General features: G+C 36.5%; 2 protein-coding genes across 3 annotated transcripts; both read right to left on the bottom strand.

The window, feature by feature from the left end:
- Window positions 1-2,125: 2,125 nt before the first annotated feature.
- Window positions 2,126-19,138, bottom strand: LOC148958055 (1,25-dihydroxyvitamin D(3) 24-hydroxylase, mitochondrial-like). Of its 2 annotated transcripts, none has more exons than XM_089113774.1 (9): window positions 18,132-19,138; window positions 16,639-17,066; window positions 14,629-14,819; window positions 13,608-13,981; window positions 12,920-13,086; window positions 11,971-12,049; window positions 5,336-5,498; window positions 4,793-4,836; window positions 2,126-3,832 (listed from the first exon to the last, which is right to left on the bottom strand). In XM_089113774.1, the coding sequence occupies exons 2-9, from the start codon at window positions 17,064-17,066 to the stop codon at window positions 3,722-3,724; spliced, it is 1,557 nt and encodes a 518-aa protein (XP_088969900.1). In that variant the 5' UTR covers window positions 18,132-19,138; the 3' UTR covers window positions 2,126-3,721. The 2 variants fall into 2 exon arrangements, with proteins under 2 accessions (XP_088969900.1, XP_088969901.1); XM_089113775.1 differs by lacking the exon at window positions 18,132-19,138 and adding an exon at window positions 17,494-17,517.
- Window positions 19,139-20,398: 1,260 nt separating this feature from the next.
- Window positions 20,399-23,802, bottom strand: LOC148958054 (sterol 26-hydroxylase, mitochondrial-like). Its single transcript, XM_089113779.1, has 3 exons — window positions 23,612-23,802; window positions 23,066-23,109; window positions 20,399-22,105 (listed from the first exon to the last, which is right to left on the bottom strand). The coding sequence occupies exons 1-3, from the start codon at window positions 23,763-23,765 to the stop codon at window positions 21,995-21,997; spliced, it is 309 nt and encodes a 102-aa protein (XP_088969905.1). The 5' UTR covers window positions 23,766-23,802; the 3' UTR covers window positions 20,399-21,994.
- Between the last annotated feature and the right edge of the window lie 1,390 nt (window positions 23,803-25,192).

Here is a 25,192-nt window from a genome sequence, read left to right as displayed (position 1 = left end):
AAGATGGAAGCTGAAAATGTATCGCGGAACAAAACTCAAACTCATGTAATTCGACGATTAATTGAACAGCTTTATAGTTTAACCAAAACTCTTTGTCTCTGGGACACTGACTGAAACTGGCAGAAAAACCCAGCCTAAAACGAACATGGAAAGTTGAAATAATAACTGTAAAAATACATTTTGTAATTGATGATCAGATATCGGAACAAAGCTATATCGATCATCATAAGTATTCGAACGGTCGGGCAAAATTTTGGGCCTAATTCTTACAAATGCCATCTTAGTGGAAAAGTAAGATCAAATTTTGGCGGCAAAATAAAACGATGGCGTCAGGAAACAAGCAAAATAAATATATAAATAAGCAAACATTTTTTTGGAGAAAGTTAACAGAGAACATTTTTTTCAATAGCGCAAAAATGTTTATCTTTGGGAACTTGTAAAAACACAAAATATGGATGTAGCTAAGCAAATGGTCATAAAGTTTTTACGCCAGGCAGGTCATTCATATGATGAAATTGCACAACAAGTGGGCTACACGGACTCTACTACCCAAACAATTGGCAACTTATGTAAAGAAGCAGTTTACTGGAGAAAAGTCGAGAACAGGCAGGAAAAGAAAAGTGTTTTTATAGGAACAAAGAATTGTAGCAGGGTTTGCGAAGAAACTTGTTTGTCGATTTTAAAGTATTAAAAATAGCGAGTAACTTTGAAGTTTTGTGACCAAAATCCTAGCCCTACGTCGCCTGTTAAATTACAATACTTGACAGAAGCTTTTAGAAAAGCTATTTTCGAGACTAAAGACTACGGAAGATGTTTAGGAATCAAATCTATAAAATTTCGAATACTTTTGATGTCAATTCGGGCAGTAATTAGTTGCCAATAAACGCCGTATATGTAAACATAGGCCCGTGGCGACTTTGCACCCAGATTCTCGCCTCAGTCTCTTTTTGCAAAATAAGCGCGCCCCGATATCGAAAAGGTGTACTAACTTTTATTTTTGTTTTCATCAACTTGACCCGGCACAGTCGCAACATTGGCTTCGGGCCGGCGAAACGTTTTTGAAAGCGGAGCGGCCAAAATATTAAAGTTTGAAAGAGTTTAGGAATATGATATTTTAGGGATGGCCAGAAACTTAAACAAAAATGGACTTCGAGGGGAGGAAAATCTGAGACAATATTTTCAAGCGTTGATGTATCAACGTGTCTAATATAATATGTCACTTCCTGGGTATTTCGCCATTTTACGAGCATAAAAAAATATGTCTCATAGTTTCATCTATTGTAAATTTGACATGAAATAGGAAAGGTCTTGCAAAGCTTAGAATAAAATTTTTAATGTAGCTAGTACTGAAACTTTTTTAGCTTAAAAATAGTAACAAAAATAAGATGGAGGAGAAAAAACAAGGTTTAATGAAAGCGTGTAAAGCAGTAAGCTTCAAAACTTTTTTGCATAACACACAGACTTCAAATTCAGTTAATCGTTTCAGAAATGATGAAGACTGGCGGCTTAACCAGCAACAATAAGACTGAATTTCTTCAAAAACATCTTTGCTGAAGACAAAGGAGTCAGTCTGATATTTCAGGTCATTTCATCGCTTGTCGGAAAACCTTATCAAAAATGTTGATCAACGCTTAATGACAGTGAATGCAATTGCATTGATATTCTCGCATCTTTTGCAAAGCCTTGCAACAGTTTTGTTGCTATGATGATCTTCAATGAGTTTGTAGCTTAACAAAACTAGCACTTTCTTGCGGGCATCTTTTGATGATAATTTAGCGCAACTGCAAATAAGAAAATTTGTTGTAAACATAAATTTTTCATTGAAAGACAAAATTCGACATGAATAATATGTAGTCTTAGAACGTTGAAATTCAACTTTGGGACCTAACCACTTTGACTACAGAAAACAAAATATTTACAGTGGAGTGCTACATGCTTTTGCACTCGCATCCTGGGTCTGTGAATAGCTTATTACTGATGATTGGAAATAACAAATGAATTCGTACATACAGACGAACACCTGCGCAAAAGATTACATGATATCATCAGAGTAAACTTGATATCCCACACTATATGCGATGGAAATCTTGTTTCGATATGTGATACGCCACGTAAAACGAGTATGAATAACAGATAATCGATCCAATCGAAAAAATAATTATAAGAAACAAAACTTTATAAGTCAATCTGTTGAACATAATGAATTAAATTCCAGGTATTCATTGAATATTTGGTAGCTTTTCTCAGAGTCCAGAAAACATGACTGTCACAGTAGCACACACAACCCAACATTATTCATTGCTATTCGGAAAAAGGCTTTTAGAGCTTAAATTCGTCGGCATCACGGCGTGTAGCCTGGAAGGGAAAAGGTGTTACGAACGAATTGCAAAATCAAGGGTCGATTTCACGCCTTACGCTGCTGCAGAAAACCAAAAGAAACAGCTTTGCAAATAGCTTGCTGCACAGAATAAAGGAGTCTCAAATAAATACAAAATTTAAATGACAGCTAATTATCAAGAAATTACAAGCAATAAAAAGCTCATTTTCCGAAGAGCAAGTTTATACTATCAGAGTTACTTACAATTTGAGTAAATTTTGATATAAGCAAATGATTATGCGTAGGAATGAATACTTTGTGAAAAAAAATGTTTGTGAATGCAATTGTCATTTCGTTTTTAAATATGAATGAAATTTGTGAATGGGTGCATAGAGTATAGACAGGACATAAGAAGATCAAGAAAACTAATAAAGCCAAAGGCAAAACATATAGCGAAATCAAATAAATTAAGCTATTGGAGGTCTAAGACTTTAAGAGGCGTTTTTGAGGACTCCATCTCTATCAAAAGATATATATTTACACAGTTGTTATCAACAACAGCCTGGAAGGGAAACGGCGGCGTGTAGCCTGGAAGGGAAACGGCAGCGTGTAGCCTGGAAGGGAAACGGCGGCGTGTAGCCTGGAAGGGAAACGGCGGCGTGTAGCCTGGAAGGGAAACGGCGGCGTGTAGCCTGGAAGAGAAACGGCGGCGTGTAGCCTGGAAGGGAAACGGCGGCGTGTAGCCTGGAAGGGAAACGGCGGCGTGTAGCCTGGAAGGGAAACGGCGGCGTGTAGCCTGGAAGGGAAACGGCGGCGTGTAGCCTGGAAGGGAAACGGCGGCCACAGTAACATTATGACTGCACATGCTTTATCAAATTCACGTTCACAGACTACAAAATGATAGAGTTCCAGATGTCCTGTCTTTTGTAAAAAGAGTACAATGTACGTCAAAATGGGTTTACTGCGTGTAATGAAAGAAATGCAAGCATTTTAAATCGACTGACAAATTTATAATTTAGAAAAAATGCAAAATAGTTTACAGCTCCTGGAAAGCAAATATAAAAATTTGAAAAAATTTAGTCTGAAAGGTCAAATACTGAACAGGAAAATTAAACCAAAAATGAAATTAATAAAAATAGCTTCCAATGCACTTAATCAGGTTTTTTAATCTCCTAAACATCTAACACCTTTGAATTTTTTTATTGGCATGAAATACTTTTGTACTTTGGTAAATAAGAAAGTCCTAGGTTTCATAGGGCCTTTGGCATATGACGCGGTTTCCTTGGTAAACCTAACAATCCTTTAATCTATAAAATTTTCTGAACATTTTGTTAAAATGCTAGTAAATTAAAATGGTAAAAAGCTAAGGAAAACTTTTGTTTTCAGCGCTCTAACCAGTCCACGTTATCTCTCATAAATTTTAAAATTTAGATCCACATTGGGCTTGCTCAGTGCTCCACCGCTGACCATCTTCATCGTTTTGTGATCACATTCAACCACATACTTCCCAAATATCTAAAAAGCGAAAATAAAATACTTAGGTGATCGATAAATACAACGTCGAAGTGGTCTGTACATTGTGTTATATTCAAATTACTGCAAAATGCGTGTTTGATGTTGCTCAAACATCATTTTAGAGTACCAGCCAAATCAGCTGACTTCTGTTTTCAAAATACGAGCTAATATACTTTGAGTGATTTGATCAAAGCGATTAGTTGTCCCTTGAATCTAATCCACAACAAAGGCAACACGCCTGTTTTAAAACATGAAGTGAATATAGCAAAGCCCATTAGGAAAGTGAACGGTTCTGCTGACTAGATGGCATAATCAAAAAGCTGTTTTATTAGAACTCCTCTAGAAGACCGTTATGCAAGTGGGATTATCTTAGTAAAAACACGTCTGGAACAGGCCAGATCATGAAGTCAGTAATACTTTTGAGAAGGTGTGAGTTCCAAAGGCTTGTTTATTCAACAATACTAAAGACATATAAGCCTTGGTAAAAACCATGGTAAAAACGGTCTAAGGATCATTTTGCTACAGGTTGTTTAATTTGATTACGACGAAGGCACAATAAAAACGGGTAAAAAAGGTTCTGAGAGTCGGATAAAACTGGAAAGTTGAAGATGTAAAAACTGAACTGTGCGAATGTTTGCTGTAAGGGTCTGCTGTCTGCCACTTAGACACGGGAAATTGTTAGGTAAATGTCTGTCCCTATGAAGTGACTCCCGTGAAAAAGCTAATGCCAACTTTAGACCAAGAAAACAAATTCCGTTTTTGCTAAAACATTAACCTTGTTATTGGCTTTACTAGTGGGCGTCAAGTATTTTCAATGACCATGTCAACTCAGATCTGCTTATGATAAGAACATTCTTATATATCAAAAAAACTTTATAGCTATTGCGTAGAAAGAAATATAGATAAATCATAGTTATGTTTATAAACAAAAGGCAGAACAATCAGAAACAGAAGGCTTACTCTTGAAGTAAGAAGCTGGATTTGCAACTCTGCCAATCTTCTCCCTAGACACGAAGGAAAGAAAATATTGAAAAATAATAACAACATAGAATGCAAAGAAAGGTTAGAAAATGATATTTTTTATTGCGTTATTAAATAAATTTCGTCAAACAAGACGAGAAATAGCAGTGATACTAGCGAAGGACCTTTTCAAGGATTTCTTGGAGAAATATTGCCGGATCAAAATACTAGCCATACTTTCGCGTTCATGTTATACAGCCCTGAGTGTTAAGGCTGTGCGTTCTTTACAGTTTTTTACACTCGCATTTTCAAAAACTTAAAATGGCATTCTACATGTTCATCCAGCTATATGCATAAAGCAAAATACAGCTTAAGTATAAAGTTGTGTTTTAAGGCCAATTATAGCTACAGCTCGCATTCATTGATAAATGTGAGCAGCCAATTATAGCTTGCATTAAAAAAATAACGTTTTGACATCTTTCTTAATACGCCATATTTTGGTGCATTTCCATTCATAATTTACATCGAGTACTAAAAGCTTACCAAGGCACATTCTCGTTCCAAATCCAAATGGCAACGAGGCGAAAGGGTGTATCTTATGTTCACCTCTTTCATCGCGTAGCCACCGTTCAGGTTTGAATTTTTCGGCATCTTCAAAGACGTTTTTGTCCCGCGAAGCTGTCTCGTGCATTAACATAATCCACGTCTGCCAACATAAAAATATTATGCTTATAGTCAAAGAGGAAACTACTAAACTCTGGTCGTATACAAAAGAGAAACTTATTTGCCAACTCAAAACCATGAAGTATGAGGTGACTGCAGGGGCGGCGCCAGCCCCAAAGTAGTGGGGTGGACAATGAAGGGGTGGGGCTGATAAAGGGATCTGGGTGAGAAACCGGTGCAACATCGTACGAGAAATCGTGCTCGTTATTGATAACCAAGTTTGATATATTTTGAAACCCTCAATAGAAGAGAGTTAAATTTCATAGGCAAAGGTTTACACACATAAAAGCTAATAACATAAACTTTAATTTCAGAGCGGTATTTTTTAGCTAGCACAATGGTTTTAAACTTATTAACGAGGCTTCCTTTGTCTATTTTATCTGCCATATCTCGATCGATGCTGATTTGAACAAGTTTTTCCAACCTTTCCTCTGACATTGAGGCTAAAAAGTGATGCAGCTGTAACAGGTGGGGTTGCAACTATACTATCCTTACAGCTTAAAAAGGTTTGGGTACAAGTTTCAAAATTAATTATTGCCAAAAGCCTCTATCGAGGAAGGAAGGCAAAGGCCACACGCTAAGAACCGACTGTTTGGCACGATAAAGCTGTGTTTTATAGATCATCTTCATTTTTGTTTCTCAATATGTATTTACGGAACTTATGTTCCAACACACCATACTCTATGTCAGCTTAACATATCTGCAAAGAACCGTAACTGACCATCAAAATAAAAAAAGTTCCGATCTCAAAGAAGAAAACGAACACCCCTGTTTTGAACAAATTAGAAAGTCGATCTTGAAAAAAATAGGGTGGACATGTTCACCCCAGTTCGCCCTGTGACGCCGCCCCTGGCGCTAGGGGATTTAATATCCACCACACTTTATTCACTCGATGATTGATTTTTTTCTACATGTCTAAATGATTTATTCATTTTCCGTTGTTGATGATAAGGAAAGACTCAAGAACATATAGCTAAGCCCTAACAAGGGAATAGGAAAAGAGAGAGAGAGAGGAAATATCAAGATTGTTTATTTTGTCACAGCGCCGACGAAAAGAGGCTGAAGGGACTTGGTAAGGTTACGGTAATTAACGAGGCGAATGGCGTTGGATAGGAGTTTGTCAAGTAGGCGCAAGGAAGATGTAGAAGCACAACCCAAAATATTGGAGCAGTACTCCAAGGAAGCACGGATTTGGGACTTATAAATTGTTGATGGAGAGAAGAATGAACGTGTTCTGGAAAGGAACCGCAGTTTTTGAAAAGATACAGAAAGGCCAAGTTGTGAAAATTAGTAATTAGAATTTAGAAAAATTTCTAAATCAGTACCATTCATGAAGACGGGAGGAAAGTCGGGGTTGTGTTTGCGTGAAATGACAACCTGTATAGTCCAGAGGCTGGAAGAGGGGGGGGGAGGTTATTGTCATCCGAGCGGAGAATTTACGACACCAACTTTATCTAATGTAGTTTTGGGCGTAGATTACGAATTTGAATGTTGATCAAGTGTTTGAGGGGGCGTTTCCGAGAAACAGGGGAACAAACCCCAAAAATTGGGGGTTATTGTTCTGTCAAACACTGACACGACTCTCGGCAAGGGGGCTACGCCCATGAAAATATATTAGAATCAAGATTACAGTTAAACTTCATTCTAGAAAATTCTTTCAACCCAACATAAACGGATGCATCAATCATTGCATCAATTGGCTATGACTTTCGGTAAAAAATGCTTTAACGGAGCTTTTCCTGACATACCTGTTCCGTTCTCTAAAGTGCAATGTCAGGAAGGGAGGTTCATAACAAATATGATATTTCCATTTCAAAATTCCTAAACGGCCCTTTACGCGTTTCAGAGGTGGCGTTTCTGCGTGGCAATAAAGCTCTTCTTGGCGCCTTGCGAAATCTTCCATTGCCCTGCGAAATCGACTATTTTTCAGATTAGGGGGGTGTCACACTAATCTGGAATATTATTTGGAATTTGACACAACTTTTCCTTTTTTTCATAAAAGACATTGAACGGAGTGTTGTGAAGTAACCAATATGTTGAATTTATAGTTTTACCGCTGTCCTATTTTTTTAACTTATATCAATAAATTCTGAGTGAAAAGGGTTTAATTTTTTTGGAAAAGGAAAAGTAAGGGAAACGCGTACATATTACGCAACCCAGAATCAGAGATTAGGGCCCAGTTTCTACTTTCAGGAACACAAATGATATTTCCGTGAGATAATTATATCAATAAATTCTGAGTGAAAAGGGTTTAAATTTTTTGGAAAAAAAAGTAAGGGAAACGCGTACATATTACGCAACACAGAATCAGCGATTAGGGTCCAGTTTCTACTTTCAGGAACACAAATGATATACATTTCCGTGAGATAATTTTCCGCGGAGAAACTTCGTCGAAATAAATTTTGGACAACTATTCAGAATTCCGTCTTGAAAAAATTTCGCAGTGGTTTTAACAAACTAGAGATAACAAAATACTACCAATATTCTAAGAGCCAAAACCACGAGCCCCGTGGGGACTTTGGGGCTTGAGCACCCTCTTGGAATTTGGTTTAACCTTCCTTGCAGCTTTTTCACACAGAACAGCATTTCAGCAAAATCAAAATTAAAGCGGTATATGTTATCTGTTTATGTGTAAGAAAATCAAAGAAAAAGATTCTAGCACTCAAAGAGTCTCTACTCTATATCAATATAGTATGAAAGTTTATAAACAGAGCATAATTAAAAGTTTAAGAAGAACCGGAAAGTTTAAGACCGTCTCTAATACGAAAAGGTGGTCTGGAAATTTTGCTGTTTTTAGAGATTAAAATTTGTGTTAAAAAGCTCAAATACCTTGAGTGAATGAAAGAAATAGTACAGTTGAACTATAGAAAGACAGAGGTAGATTCCTTTGAAATTGGCGACAAAAGACAGTTAGAACTATTTATGAAGACGATGTAAACGAGGAAAATGACGTAATTGGCATTGAATAGATTAAAAGGATACATAAATTTGGTTTTTGACCTCAAATGATAGTTAATCTATGCGACTTCTCGAAATTTCCTAAAACCAAAAAATTTCATCGTGACTCATTCAAAATGTAGTCGCTGCGGGGGTTTTCAGAAACATGTGATTTTACATGTCATCGCCCCAGCCATTACGGTCATTCTGTTTATCTATCCTGCTGCGAAGTTAGCTTTTCATGTGAGCAGTTTTGCATCGCAAGAATACTGACCAATCGCAAGCCGTTATTTTGATGTTACTTGACAAGTTGGGACATCTGGACACATTTCCTTCAAGCTACGAGAGTTCTTGGGAAAGAGGAAGTTCCTGTTTCTCAGAAAGGGAAAATACTCTGAGTTCTTGCATTGCTATCATCGATTCGTTTTCTAGGTTACCTGTAGATAGAGGTAAAGCAGAGAGATAGGAGAGGGCGTTAAAAATGGCTGAAGACACCCCGGCAACGCTTCGGCAGTCAATAACTCCAATGGCTGGCGAAATTAGATTAAATGTTGGAGGAACACGGTTTACAACAAGCTATGCAACTCTTTTGAACGCACCCACCGATAGTCCTCTGCGCCTTTTGGGGCTAAAAGTAGGTTACGGTATAGATTACCACACCTATTTCATTGATCGCAGCCCAGACAACTTCGAGTACGTCTTAGAGTTTTTAAAGTATAACCGCATTTCACCGCCCGAAGGAGCAAACGATGAATTCTGGCAGGCCATAAAACAGGAGGCGAATTACTATCAGATTCATAAGTTGCAAAATTACTTGAAGCACAGGAATGAGCCTGAGACCTCAGAAATTAAATTTCTGGGCACAGGAGAGGTAGAGCTAATTTTTAATGATGGTGGAAGTATTATGACCAGTGTTGATGTGTTGGGAAAAGCTGATATGGATTCACTGCTGCACGGTGTATATCGATGGATAGTTAGAGAACGCAGCGAAACGATGTCTGCGAAATATCATATCGACAGGCGTTCAGAGGGCATTCAACATATCTTCGACTTCTTTCGATATGGAAATTTACCAAGCAACATCTCTGAAAATGCCGAACTATGCAAGAAGATGAAAGAAGATGCCATATTTTACGGGCTCAGAACAATGCTGAAAAAAATTGACGATACAGTCAAGAAGTAAGCAGGGCAACTGTTACCCATAAATTTCAGTAATAAACAAATGCTGAAGAATATTGTAATGTTGCATTAAAATATTGCATTAAAATATTGAAGTAACTTGATCTACTTTCTAACCGAAAGTCTGCACCTAGTAGAATTAGTCGGAAAATTTGCGATTAATCGGAAATCTATCTCTCTAAAAAACCCAAACATTAAATAGATTAGTGGAACACAAAATAGAAAATACTGGGGTAGAATTGTAAAGCGCGTCATGCAGTAATAATTGCGTGAGATGTTATATTCGCAGTAGTAATTCCAATGCTTATTCACATCAGAGAACAACATTACACAGCGATGATGCAGAGTACTCTATCAAATCAGGAAGAAAATGATAGAACCGTAGTATTTCGATGTGCTGTAAGTGAAGGCTTTGTATAATCTTAGCACAAAATTACAATTGGCTTACTGTCAGTCAGAAATTTCGTATCCATCTAGAAGGTTCCACAAATTGGATGTCCACAAATCGCTATCATGGCAGGTTTCAAGAATTTTTGCACTGTCGTACCCTTCATCCTCACAAAAATTACGCCCCTGCTTTTCGATCCAGAATCTACAAGATTTTCACTAGATCTCCTTAATCTGCATCCCCCCCCCCCAAATCCGCCGGTCTGCAAGTCCCCACACCCATCTGCTAGAGGAGAAGGTTATAAACAATTACAGGCTTATTCGATTAACCTTGTGTCATGGTTAGCCGAGTTTGCTAGCGAATCGTCAGTGGCCAATGGCTAGGGGCGGCTTTCCTGACAATATGACATCCAATAAGCCATGTTTCCTATCCAGCTTCGCTATTTATGCCTAATAATAAATGTGTAATATAAAATTTGTCATATCTGTACTAACTAACTAACATGTGGATGGAACGGTAAGTAAGGCTTGTTCCAACTTCTTCCAAAAATGAAAACACAGATTGCATTACGATTTTATAAATGACAATTTCAAAACTTATTTCCAAACACAATCTTTGCACCCCTGGAGTTGAAAATATTACACTATAATTTTGATGATAATGGAAGCAATGGAAGTTGGGGAATCATCTCATGGTAAAACCAACGAAACTGAACAATCAAGAAAATGTAGCAACCTGAAGTTATTTGGCTTAAATTGGAAATATTCTCACACGGTGGGCAGGCAAAATGGTTGAGACATAATATAAATTTTCACAATTTTCTACTTTACGTTGCCCATGAAAATTCGAATCTTACTGAATAAATGTTGAATTAGCAGTTCTGCCACTTGTGTTTCAAAACATGCATTCAAAATTGAATCGAGGGAAGGGGAATCGTTATTTAGAAAAGGGAAGAGAATACATCACTTTTCTAGAAATTTCTCAACCATTTTCATCATATTTTTACCAGAGGGGGGGGGGAGGGGCTCAGTAATAAATTGCAATTGCTAATGGCGGCTGCCGACGGCAGAGAGTTGAAAGAGGCCTAGCTGAGGGTGATTTTCTATCTAATTTATATAGCCCCTTAAATGTTCTTCAGAAAGGGCTCAAGCCCCGGAGCCCACTGTCCCAAGTCTGCGCCTATCCCATACAGTTATTACTTCCCTCGCATCAAATTACAGAATCTGTTGACTTCCAATGAATAACAGTTTGCTTCGACATCAAAGGTTTTCAACAAGAATACCCTTGAATAAACATTTTCTCCCCAACAATTGAATTATTATCTGACGAACCAGTAATGATTTCTAGGGGGAGGGTGCACACCAATTGTTGATTCTCTTATCACTACTGCCTTTTCGAATAATTTCTTTCTTTTAAGGTGGGCAGCCTCATATTGCTTGTTATAAATCGTGTTTTTCGGTCTCTCCTTATAATTCATTGCCTTGACTTCGAAAACCGTTGTAAAAAGCATTGGCTTGCTCAAGCATTGGTTGTTATATTCGTTTCCATGAAAATATGGGAAAAGTCATAAAAACCACACCCTTTCTTCTGAAATTGTCCCTGGAAACCCCTTGTTAATTTTTAGAAATCAACCCTGATCCCAACAAACAGAGTACTAAAGTATGTGGCCACATCCCAGCCAATTTCTAGTACAATTAACTGATTTTGCACTATTAGAGATATTTCATAATGTTCTTTCAAGTTATATTGAAAAAACAAAACAAAAATTCTAAAATAAACTTTTTTGACGTCAGCAATTTTGAACTCTATACAATATTAGATTATTCCTTTTTCAACCTGATCAATGTTTTTGAAACTTCTAAAGAAGCATCTTGAAAAAAGATTAATTGTGTTTGGTATGAGGAGAAAAATTGCGTTTAAATAAAAGCATTTAAAAAATAATTTTATATACCTTGGCAGGAATATTGTATCCCGCGACACATTTGTCCTCAATGAACCATCTTGCATTGAATGGGACAACTGGATGGAGCCTAACAAGACAGCAGACAAGCATGAAAAACTAGAAGTTGTTAACTCTGGCAAATAACATCCCATCATATTGTCATAGCTTGAATTTAATACAATACAAGGTGGAACTGAAATGGTTAAACTTTTTGGCTGAGGTGGGAAACCAACAGCATATTTCAACAAACACATACAAAGTGAAGAAATGCTTTCATCCTTGCTGCTGCCAATGAACCAAATTTTTATCACATTTGTTAAAACATTGGAAATAAGATGTAGTCTGGGTATGAGTGCTAAAATCTTATGTTTTCAAAGACCTTTCGCGGCAGTCGCTAGCCATGCAGCCATCAATGTTTCTGCACTCTGTTTGGGTAAATATCTTACACAAAAAACATATTAAATCAAAAAGAAAATTTTAGCACTAGGTGTCTGATTAACAAAATTTAACTTCACTTCCGCAATAAGCAGTTAAACATTTATAGTTTTGGAAACTCAACTTTTTGAGATAAAAAGTCTTCTTTCTACAGATGCATATTGCATTAAAATACTATTCTTGAAGGCATAAATGTTTCCATTTAATTTCTTTCCATGAGGAGTATAAATTTAAAGTAGGTTCAGTGTCCAATCCAGTCAATGGTCTCTTGAAATAACTGATTACACCTTGTCTGAGACAGGTCACAAAAATAGAGTTTTAGAATAGTCTTTTTCTGCAATGCAAAGCATGTACAGCGTTGTCTATAGAGCATCAAGCATTCTACGATAAAACAGTAACAAGTAATCTTACAAGGTCATATCAAAGAATTAATGACAAACACAAAAATATGCAAGTAGGAAAAAAACACAGGACATGCTGTCCATTAATTAATAAATAAATGCCTGGCAGAAATAGTGCTTACCTCATCGACTCTTTGATTACTGCTTTTAGAAAAGGCATTCGTTTGAGCATTTCAACTGTAGCAGGTTCTCCTGGCTCCATGAAGTTTGCAATCTCCTCGTGCAGCTTGCTTTGAGCTTGTTGGTTAGTGGCAAGGTCAAATAGCAGAACTTGCATTGATGTTGATGTCTGCAGGGAAGTTGAATATATACAGTTGCATTCACATTTATATCACTTCCTAAATTGAAAAATATCACTCAAGCTGGATTTTGAAAAGGATTTTTATATGCAAAGATAAATATATTTGAGGCAAAATCATTTAATTTTAAAACTGCTTAAAAATCATAGTTTAAAAAATAGCTTAAACTTTTTCCTCTGCATGTACTTAACATTTTGAAACTATGCATTGCAACAATCGACAAACATAATTCATATGTAGAAGGGATACTGGTGGACCCATCTGACTCGACACTAGGGCAAAAATTACTGTACATCATCTTAACAGAAATGCATGCAGTCAATGCCCTTTTGCACAAATACATTGACTGCTAAGTACTATCTTTTCTGTTTACTTTTAAATGTACCCAATTCATATACAATGTTCCAGAACAAACATATATAAGCAAAGCGTCTTGACAAATACAACTTGTTCAGGAATCTTCTATTCATACAGTGATTATTTTATCAAATAAAACAGCTTGATTACTAACCGTCTCCACAGCAGCCATCATAAGTGAGGATATATCACTCTTTATATCAGCCAAACTCATTTCCTGAACATAGTACAAATATGGTATGAATTCTTTTGGAGTCTCGTCATCAATCTTTTTTCCATGTTGCTCTTTAAATCTCCTCAATTTCTCATCAATTTCATCTCCTGCAACTTTGTAGATGACATCCATTGCTGCGTTGAATTCCTTTATAGGCTTGGTCTCCATGATCTTATCTACCATTGGAGATTGGAACATCAGCTCCAAGATCAGTTCAAACATTTTATTCACTGCAGCAATAAACTCTTCATATTTTGGATCAGGATGTGATGAAAAACATCCAAGATGGGTTTCCAGAAGCACAGTGCAAGCACCTTCAAAAGGGATTTAATCAAAAATTGAATCTTATAAAGAAGGATTGCTATTAGCAATACCAAATAATATTTTAAATCAAGCACTCGCTCCTGCTTTCATTAAACACATTTCATTATCACTTCCAAGTTGCGGAACTTAACAAAAAGCATTTGCAATGCTATGGCTATGACTTGATTTTCCTTCTTTGCAAAAAGGGCCAAAACGTGTTTAAGTGAAGCAGATACAAAAATTTTTAATCCATTAAAGGGTTTCAATTGATAGATTCTGCCCTTGCGACACCAAGAGAAAAGATAGTAATATTAAACAAGGACCAGGTTTAGCAATTTGGCTATCTGATAATTTGAATTTTTCTAATTATAAACGAACAAAGGTCAATTGAATTGATAAACGAGCAATTTGAATTTTTCTTATTATAAACGAACAAATGTAAATGATTGTTACTGCTTAAGGATAAGTAACACTAAAATCGAAAAATTCAACAATAGAAGTGAACTAGTACTTCACCAGATTTCACAGGGATTTCAACATAGCAAAATCATTCCAGTACGTTTATTTCACAGTTGCTTAAGATATTTGGGTCATCTTCTGATTATTGTTTGAGAGTTAAAAACATCATTAACTGACTGTGCATTTTAATATGTCTTACTTTCTATTGCCCATTTGAAGAGCTCCTTCTCAATATGTTCCACTTCCATGTTTTTGCTTCTACTTGACATCACCTTTCTCATGAGTCCATCAATAACTTTATTAAAATCAGGAGCATAATGCTCAACTTGCTTCACATTTAAAAGCTTGGGGTTCAATGCACTTCTGTGTCTTAGCCATTCTTCGCCTTCCCTGAAAAGTTAGTTAATATAATATTGTGTATCTGTTGAAAATTAAGAACATGCTTCTAGGTCATTTGAATAAACTAAACACATCTTTTGGATAACAGTAAATCCTCACAAACAATAAACTCATAGCCAGTTTATACAGTATGTTCAAGAGTCAGTTTCACAACAAAGCAAACTTTGTGGCAAATCAAGGCAATGTCACAAATTGCACACAGAAAAAGACTGTTTTGCCTCCTAGTTGCGGGGTATTGAAACTAAAAAAAGGTTTGATAGAAACAAGAAGAAGGTTTTGGAACAGAGATTGGCTTGTGTGGCAAAACCAATATGAGGATTATCCAACTACACCCATATTTGCCACACCTTTCTCAGATGCATGTCCTTTATCCTTATTTTGGTAGAATCCGAGTGTATATCCCACAAAAAGATTCTTCAACTAAACTTCCAATTTATGACCCTAGATATTTGAAGCATGTGACCCATTCTCCTTAGTTGATTGGTTATAATTCTTCATGCAATGTCACAGGAGAATAGAACCTATTCTAGTTTCATTAGTCGTTGCAAGGGCAAGTTAGTTAAGAACATTTGACCCCTCAGCTGCTACATGAAAACAAGACCCAAGGCCAGTTTGGACTTTGGAAAGTAGATCCTTATTTGTAGGGATTAACTGCATATTGAAGGAAGAGTTGTAGTGACTCTTCTTAGACCTGTTTACATTAATTTTTCCTTCCCATACATTCCATCACATTCTCACATCGCAGCACATGCATCCTCTACATCACTCTCATATCACAGGCATAAATGATGCAACCACTAATCTCTATTGTTTCCTTTACCTTATGCCATACTATTACTATCAATTTACTTATCACCCTTACTCACACGTCTGTCATTTGTTTTTCTCACCTTATTCATGTTAATTTTAGATATGAATTTATGTATAAAAGTATGTTAATTTGTAAACAATTTTAGTTTAGTTAGAATAAAGACACACAATAGGCACATCATCACTTCTCTGGTGCCATGTTTTCAACATGTTAAATAGGACTGGCTAGTTTATGAAATGACATATAAGTCAAGGGATGGTTTATTTTGTATGTTCATCAATCGTCGATCAGATATACACACAAGTTCTCTGGTTGAGTCTTTGAACCCTTGACTTACTATAATTCATAATATGTTTTCACAACTCTCAGTGACACATTCAATCAAACAGGCTGAATATTTGTTTTATTGCCAAAGATACCCTGGTGTTAATTTTGTATCAAAACATGACTTTTCTAATCAAATGACTGGTATTGTTTTGAGGAAAGCATTCTTGGAGGGAGCATATTGAGTAAAAAAGATCTTAATTGAAGTTATATATTATGAATACAAAGACATTTTATGATTTATATCCCATACAAACCTGTTCGAAAATTTCAAGAAATTTAAAGTTAATAGAAAATACATTCAGAAAGGAAGCTGACAAAGTCAGTCTTTGTACAACTGTTCTAGGTTTAAAAGTGAAAAAGTTTAAAAATGATTTTGCTCTCTACAGTCCAACTTAAGGTTGTCTTGCAACAACTGAGGAAGATATACCAATGAAATGTTTATATACACATGGCCAATGCATGCTCGTTATTTTGCCTTGAAATAGACACAATGTAATGCTTAATTAAGCATTGTTAGAATCAGCACACACTCTAAAATTTTACCATCTATTCCAAAAGTTAAAATCCCAGGTTCATTGGAATAGGTGATCCATGTCACATATTAAACATGGATTAATTTCATTAAATCAAGTCCTATGATTTGCTGTAAACCAAAATAATTTAATTACTTACTCTATAAACACCCCTTTTGGAAGGTTGTGCTTCTTGTGGTATTTGTCCCATGCTGGAAATGATTTTTCTCTTCTTGGGTATTTTCCTTCATTCCTGTACACATCCTCAATCATATCTACATCAGAAATGCACACAAGACGCTCAGGACCAAACTTGAGTTGAAAAATCTTGCCATACTCTTTTTGCATAATACTTAGAGCCTCATTAAAATTGCCAATTCCGCCTGCCTTTTGGAACTGAAGAATATTTCCAACAATGGGGACTCTCACAGGCCCTGGTATCTCAGAGACAGGAAGGGCTCCATTAAATTTCTTTGTATGATAAAAGGATGATGTGTTGAGAGATTTTGCTACCACTAAACCAGAGGTTTCATGAATAGAAAATGCTTTGGCATGCAGAGCCATGGCTCTTCTTCCACAGCCAAACATCTAGATCGAGGAAAACAATGACAAGATATTCACTATTATCATGTTTTGACTCATAGTATCATTGATTGACACTTTAAGTTAAGCCTTGCTTAGTCATGCTGTGAACACGTTTTTACTACTCTTATGCTGAATACGTAATGTGGCCTAGTATCATATCCTGATCATATAAGTTGTTTTGTTATGTTCGTTCAACCGTAGTTTATCTTTCAAGATACTCTCTGTGGAATTCTAATAAACAAAACTAATTGAGATCACATGATTTGCTGAATTCTTAAGATTTATATGTTTCTATTCCTAAGGAATGGTGTGGTTTTTTATTTTAGATTGAAATCTCTGGAAGTTAGACTTCTGGTTGTCAACACATCATAACATTCAAATGGCAACTTCAGAATAGATTAATAGCCAGAACACAAGGAAATCTAATCACAGTCTTCCTATATCAAATCCTTTACAGCAGCACTTCATCATGGAGTTCATTGCAACACAATATGCCGAAGACCTGTGAAAACAATATCTACATATACTATAATACAGTCTCAAATCTGGTCCTCAAGCGTAAAATTGTTGTTTCATGCTGGTAAAAGGGCGTTTTCTTATGAAAAAGGTCGTATTTTTTGCTTTTTCCCCCCAGAGCCTAGTGGCTGGCAAAATGTTACAAGATTCAGACTGTTTTCAATTATTTTTGGTTCCCGGTTTTCATAGAACTGGAAAGTCTCTTTTGATTTTTGCATTAACTTTTAAATGAGACACCCAGCTCTGCACCTCTGCAATCAGGGTACAAGAATTTCTGCAGCTGTTGCCATAGCTAATATCTTACCGAAAGTCTTTATTCTAGCATGTATGTCAAGGCTGATTTCAGATAATTAAAGATTCTTTGTGATTAGTTGACCTGTAAACATCGTGCAAGAATTATGCCCACATATGGCCTAGCAAATCCCCCTACATTACGCTACCGAAAAGACTGATGCAGCTTTATTAAAAGTATGCATGCACATTGCTAATTCTTTATTGTGGCATTTGTGCACACCTGTGCAAAGCTTCCAGAAAAAAAGAATGCTTAATTACCTTTTCAAAACACGGAGAGTTGACCCCTTGCAGAACGATAACAGACAAGCATGAATCAATCAATGAGGTGAATAGGTGAAAAGAATCCACCTCATTGATAAATAAGAAAGCGAGGCTACATCTCAATGGCGGTCAAACATAAAAGATGGAAGCTGAAAATGTATCGCGGAACAAAACTCAAACTCATGTAATTCGACGATTAATTGAACAGCTTTATAGTTTAACCAAAACTCTTTGTCTCTGGGACACTGACTGAAACTGGCAGAAAAACCCAGCCTAAAACGAACATGGAAAGTTGAAATAATAACTGTAAAAATACATTTTGTAATTGATGATCAGATATCGGAACAAAGCTATATCGATCATCATAAGTATTCGAACGGTCGGGCAAAATTTTGGGCCTAATTCTTACAAATGCCATCTTAGTGGAAAAGTAAGATCAAATTTTGGCGGCAAAATAAAACGATGGCGTCAGGAAACAAGCAAAATAAATATATAAATAAGCAAACATTTTTTTGGAGAAAGTTAACAGAGAACATTTTTTTCAATAGCGCAAAAATGTTTATCTTTGGGAACTTGTAAAAACACAAAATATGGATGTAGCTAAGCAAATGGTCATAAAGTTTTTACGCCAGGCAGGTCATTCATATGATGAAATTGCACAACAAGTGGGCTACACGGACTCTACTACCCAAACAATTGGCAACTTATGTAAAGAAGCAGTTTACTGGAGAAAAGTCGAGAACAGGCAGGAAAAGAAAAGTGTTTTTATAGGAACAAAGAATTGTAGCAGGGTTTGCGAAGAAACTTGTTTGTCGATTTTAAAGTATTAAAAATAGCGAGTAACTTTGAAGTTTTGTGACCAAAATCCTAGCCCTACGTCGCCTGTTAAATTACAATACTTGACAGAAGCTTTTAGAAAAGCTATTTTCGAGACTAAAGACTACGGAAGATGTTTAGGAATCAAATCTATAAAATTTCGAATACTTTTGATGTCAATTCGGGCAGTAATTAGTTGCCAATAAACGCCGTATATGTAAACATAGGCCCGTGGCGACTTTGCACCCAGTTTCTCGCCTCAGTCTCTTTTTGCAAAATAAGCGCGCCCCGATATCGAAAAGGTGTACTAACTTTTATTTTTGTTTTCATCAACTTGACCCGGCACAGTCGCAACATTGGCTTCGGGCCGGCGAAACGTTTTTGAAAGCGGAGCGGCCAAAATATTAAAGTTTGAAAGAGTTTAGGAATATGATATTTTAGGGATGGCCAGAAACTTAAACAAAAATGGACTTCGAGGGGAGGAAAATCTGAGACAATATTTTCAAGCGTTGATGTATCAACGTGTCTAATATAATATGTCACTTCCTGGGTATTTCGCCATTTTACGAGCATAAAAAAATATGTCTCATAGTTTCATCTATTGTAAATTTGACATGAAATAGGAAAGGTCTTGCAAAGCTTAGAATAAAATTTTTAATGTAGCTAGTACTGAAACTTTTTTAGCTTAAAAATAGTAACAAAAATAAGATGGAGGAGAAAAAACAAGGTTTAATGAAAGCGTGTAAAGCAGTAAGCTTCAAAACTTTTTTGCATAACACACAGACTTCAAATTCAGTTAATCGTTTCAGAAATGATGAAGACTGGCGGCTTAACCAGCAACAATAAGACTGAATTTCTTCAAAAACATCTTTGCTGAAGACAAAGGAGTCAGTCTGATATTTCAGGTCATTTCATCGCTTGTCGGAAAACCTTATCAAAAATGTTGATCAACGCTTAATGACAGTGAATGCAATTGCATTGATATTCTCGCATCTTTTGCAAAGCCTTGCAACAGTTTTGTTGCTATGATGATCTTCAATGAGTTTGTAGCTTAACAAAACTAGCACTTTCTTGCGGGCATCTTTTGATGATAATTTAGCGCAACTGCAAATAAGAAAATTTGTTGTAAACATAAATTTTTCATTGAAAGACAAAATTCGACATGAATAATATGTAGTCTTAGAACGTTGAAATTCAACTTTGGGACCTAACCACTTTGACTACAGAAAACAAAATATTTACAGTGGAGTGCTACATGCTTTTGCACTCGCATCCTGGGTCTGTGAATAGCTTATTACTGATGATTGGAAATAACAAATGAATTCGTACATACAGACGAACACCTGCGCAAAAGATTACATGATATCATCAGAGTAAACTTGATATCCCACACTATATGCGATGGAAATCTTGTTTCGATATGTGATACGCCACGTAAAACGAGTATGAATAACAGATAATCGATCCAATCGAAAAAATAATTATAAGAAACAAAACTTTATAAGTCAATCTGTTGAACATAATGAATTAAATTCCAGGTATTCATTGAATATTTGGTAGCTTTTCTCAGAGTCCAGAAAACATGACTGTCACAGTAGCACACACAACCCAACATTATTCATTGCTATTCGGAAAAAGGCTTTTAGAGCTTAAATTCGTCGGCATCACGGCGTGTAGCCTGGAAGGGAAAAGGTGTTACGAACGAATTGCAAAATCAAGGGTCGATTTCACGCCTTACGCTGCTGCAGAAAACCAAAAGAAACAGCTTTGCAAATAGCTTGCTGCACAGAATAAAGGAGTCTCAAATAAATACAAAATTTAAATGACAGCTAATTATCAAGAAATTACAAGCAATAAAAAGCTCATTTTCCGAAGAGCAAGTTTATACTATCAGAGTTACTTACAATTTGAGTAAATTTTGATATAAGCAAATGATTATGCGTAGGAATGAATACTTTGTGAAAAAAAATGTTTGTGAATGCAATTGTCATTTCGTTTTTAAATATGAATGAAATTTGTGAATGGGTGCATAGAGTATAGACAGGACATAAGAAGATCAAGAAAACTAATAAAGCCAAAGGCAAAACATATAGCGAAATCAAATAAATTAAGCTATTGGAGGTCTAAGACTTTAAGAGGCGTTTTTGAGGACTCCATCTCTATCAAAAGATATATATTTACACAGTTGTTATCAACAACAGCCTGGAAGGGAAACGGCGGCGTGTAGCCTGGAAGGGAAACGGCAGCGTGTAGCCTGGAAGGGAAACGGCGGCGTGTAGCCTGGAAGGGAAACGGCGGCGTGTAGCCTGGAAGGGAAACGGCGGCGTGTAGCCTGGAAGAGAAACGGCGGCGTGTAGCCTGGAAGGGAAACGGCGGCGTGTAGCCTGGAAGGGAAACGGCGGCGTGTAGCCTGGAAGGGAAACGGCGGCGTGTAGCCTGGAAGGGAAACGGCGGCGTGTAGCCTGGAAGGGAAACGGCGGCCACAGTAACATTATGACTGCACATGCTTTATCAAATTCACGTTCACAGACTACAAAATGATAGAGTTCCAGATGTCCTGTCTTTTGTAAAAAGAGTACAATGTACGTCAAAATGGGTTTACTGCGTGTAATGAAAGAAATGCAAGCATTTTAAATCGACTGACAAATTTATAATTTAGAAAAAATGCAAAATAGTTTACAGCTCCTGGAAAGCAAATATAAAAATTTGAAAAAATTTAGTCTGAAAGGTCAAATACTGAACAGGAAAATTAAACCAAAAATGAAATTAATAAAAATAGCTTCCAATGCACTTAATCAGGTTTTTTAATCTCCTAAACATCTAACACCTTTGAATTTTTTTATTGGCATGAAATACTTTTGTACTTTGGTAAATAAGAAAGTCCTAGGTTTCATAGGGCCTTTGGCATATGACGCGGTTTCCTTGGTAAACCTAACAATCCTTTAATCTATAAAATTTTCTGAACATTTTGTTAAAATGCTAGTAAATTAAAATGGTAAAAAGCTAAGGAAAACTTTTGTTTTCAGCGCTCTAACCAGTCCACGTTATCTCTCATAAATTTTAAAATTTAGATCCACATTGGGCTTGCTCAGTGCTCCACCGCTGACCATCTTCATCGTTTTGTGATCACATTCAACCACATACTTCCCAAATATCTAAAAAGCGAAAATAAAATACTTAGGTGATCGATAAATACAACGTCGAAGTGGTCTGTACATTGTGTTATATTCAAATTACTGCAAAATGCGTGTTTGATGTTGCTCAAACATCATTTTAGAGTACCAGCCAAATCAGCTGACTTCTGTTTTCAAAATACGAGCTAATATACTTTGAGTGATTTGATCAAAGCGATTAGTTGTCCCTTGAATCTAATCCACAACAAAGGCAACACGCCTGTTTTAAAACATGAAGTGAATATAGCAAAGCCCATTAGGAAAGTGAACGGTTCTGCTGACTAGATGGCATAATCAAAAAGCTGTTTTATTAGAACTCCTCTAGAAGACCGTTATGCAAGTGGGATTATCTTAGTAAAAACACGTCTGGAACAGGCCAGATCATGAAGTCAGTAATACTTTTGAGAAGGTGTGAGTTCCAAAGGCTTGTTTATTCAACAATACTAAAGACATATAAGCCTTGGTAAAAACCATGGTAAAAACGGTCTAAGGATCATTTTGCTACAGGTTGTTTAATTTGATTACAATGAAGGCACAATAAAAACGGGCAAAAAAGGTTCTGAGAGTCGGATAAAACTGGAAAGTTGAAGATGTAAAAACTGAACTGTGCGAATGTTTGCTCTAAGGGTCTGCTGTCTGCCACTTAGACACGGGAAAATGTTAGGTAAATGTCTGTCCCTATGAAGTGACTCCCGTGAAAAAGCTAATGCCAACTTTAGACCAAGAAAACAAATTCCGTTTTTGCTAAAACATTAACCTTGTTATTGGCTTTACTAGTGGGCGTCAAGTATTTTCAATGACCATGTCAACTCAGATCTGCTTATGATAAGAACATTCTTATATATCAAAAAAACTTTATAGCTATTGCGTAGAAAGAAATATAGATAAATCATAGTTATGTTTATAAACAAAAGGCAGAACAATCAGAAACAGAAGGCTTACTCTTGAAGTAAGAAGCTGGATTTGCAACTCTGCCAATCTTCTCCCTAGACACGAAGGAAAGAAAATATTGAAAAATAATAACAACATAGAATGCAAAGAGAAAGGTTAGAAAATGATATTTTTTATTGCGTTATTAAATAAATTTCGTCAAACAAGACGAGAAATAGCAGTGATACTAGCGAAGGACCTTTTCAAGGATTTCTTGGAGAAATATTGCCGGATCAAAATACTAGCCATACTTTCGCATTCATGTTATACAGGGCATGAGTGTTAAGGCTGTGCGTTCTTTACAGTTTTTTACAGTCGCATTTTCAAAAACTTAAAATGGCATTCTACATGTTCATCCAGCTATATGCATAAAGCAAAATACAGCTTAAGTATAAAGTTGTGTTTTAAGGCCAATTATAGCTACAGCTCGCATTCATTGATAAATGTGAGCAGCCAATTATAGCTTGCATTAAAAAAATAACGTTTTGACATCTTTCTTAATACGCCATATTTTGGTGCATTTCCATTCATAATTTACATCGAGTACTAAAAGCTTACCAAGGCACATTCTCGTTCCAAATCCAAATGGCAACGAGGCGAAAGGGTGTATCTTATGTTCACCTCTTTCATCGCGTAGCCACCGTTCAGGTTTGAATTTTTCGGCATCTTCAAAGACGTTTTTGTCCCGCGAAGCTGTCTCGTGCATTAACATAATCCACGTCTGCCAACATAAAAATATTATGCTTATAGTCAAAGAGGAAACTACTAAACTCTGGTCGTATACAAAAGAGAAACTTATTTGCCAACTCAAAACCATGAAGTATGAGGTGACTGCAGGGGTGGCGCCAGCCCCAAAGTAGTGGGGGTGGACAATGAAGGGGTGGGGCTGATAAAGGGGTCTGGGTGAGAAACCGGTGCAACATCGTACGAGAAATCGTGCTCGTTATTGATAACCAAGTTTGATATATTTTGAAACCCTCAATAGAAGAGAGTTAAATTTCATAGGCAAAGGTTTACACACATAAAAGCTAATAACATAAACTTTAATTTCAGAGCGGTATTTTTTAGCTAGCACAATGGTTTTAAACTTAATAACGAGGCTTCCTTTGTCTATTTTATCTGCCATATCTCGATCGATGCTGATTTGAACAAGTTTTTCCAACCTTTCCTCTGACATTGAGGCTAAAAGGTGATGCAGCTGTAACAGGTGGGGTTGCAACTATACTATCCTTACAGCTTAAAAAGGTTTGGGTACAAGTTTTAAAATTAATTATTGCCAAAAGCCTCTATCGAGGAAGGAAGGCAAAGGCCACACGCTAAGAACCGACTGTTTGGCACGATAAAGCTGTGTTTTATAGATCATCTTCATTTTTGTTTCTCAATATGTATTTACGGAACTTATGCTCCAACACACCATACTCTATGTCAGCTTAACACATCTGCAAAGAACCGTAACTGACCATCAAAATAAAAAAAGTTCCGATCTCAAAGAAGAAAACGAACACCCCTGTTTTGAACAAATTAGAAAGTCGATCTTGAAAAAAATGGGGTGGACATGTCCACCCCAGTCCGCCCTGTGGCGCCGCCCCTGGCGCTAGGGGATTTAATATCCACCACACTTTATTCACTCGATGATTGATTTTTTTCTACATGTCTAAATGATTTATTCATTTTTCCGTTGTTGATGATAAGGAAAGACTCAAGAACATATAGCTAAGCCCTAACAAGGGAATAGGAAAAGAGAGAGAGAGAGGAAATATCAAGATTGTTTATTTTGTCACAGCGCCGACGAAAAGAGGCTGAAGGGACTTGGTAAGGTTACGGTAATTAACGAGGCGAATGGCGTTGGATAGGAGTTTGTCAAGTAGGCGCAAGGAAGATGTAGAAGCACAACCCAAAATATTGGAGCAGTACTCCAAGGAAGCACGGGTTTGGGACTTATAAATTGTTGATGGAGAGAAGAATGAACGTGTTCTGGAAAGGAACCGCAGTTTTTGAAAAGATACAGAAAGGCCAAGTTGTGAAAATTAGTAATTAGAATTTAGAAAAATTTCTAAATCAGTACCATTCATGAAGACGGGAGGAAAGTCGGGGTTGTGTTTGCGTGAAATGACAACCTGTATAGTCCAGAGGCTGGAA

Source organism: Rhopilema esculentum, chromosome 18, assembly GCF_057945365.1.
Source record: "Rhopilema esculentum isolate cy_ngs chromosome 18, ASM5794536v1, whole genome shotgun sequence".
In the NCBI taxonomy this organism is placed as follows: domain Eukaryota; kingdom Metazoa; phylum Cnidaria; class Scyphozoa; order Rhizostomeae; family Rhizostomatidae; genus Rhopilema; species Rhopilema esculentum.
This window is presented reverse-complemented; position numbering and strand designations above follow the sequence as displayed.

What these genes read in the sequence shown, in the direction of transcription:
- LOC148958054 (XM_089113779.1), bottom strand. Translation starts at nt 23,765, where the DNA reads ATGTTAATGCACGAGACAGCTTCGCGGGACAAAAACGTCTTTGAAGAT. An exon ending in TGGAACGAGAATGTGCCTTG is followed by an intron (nt 23,110 to 23,611) that starts GTAAGCTTTTAG and finishes CTTCGTGTCTAG; the next exon opens with GGAGAAGATTGGCAGAGTTG. An exon ending in TCCAGCTTCTTACTTCAAGA is followed by an intron (nt 22,106 to 23,065) that starts GTAAGCCTTCTG and finishes TTCGCTTTTTAG; the next exon opens with ATATTTGGGAAGTATGTGGT.
- LOC148958055 (XM_089113774.1), bottom strand. Translation starts at nt 17,066, where the DNA reads ATGTTTGGCTGTGGAAGAAGAGCCATGGCTCTGCATGCCAAAGCATTT. An exon ending in CTTCAAATGGGCAATAGAAA is followed by an intron (nt 13,982 to 14,628) that starts GTAAGACATATT and finishes TCCCTTTTGAAG; the next exon opens with GTGCTTGCACTGTGCTTCTG. An exon ending in GTAATCAAAGAGTCGATGAG is followed by an intron (nt 12,050 to 12,919) that starts GTAAGCACTATT and finishes CTGTCTTGTTAG; the next exon opens with GCTCCATCCAGTTGTCCCAT.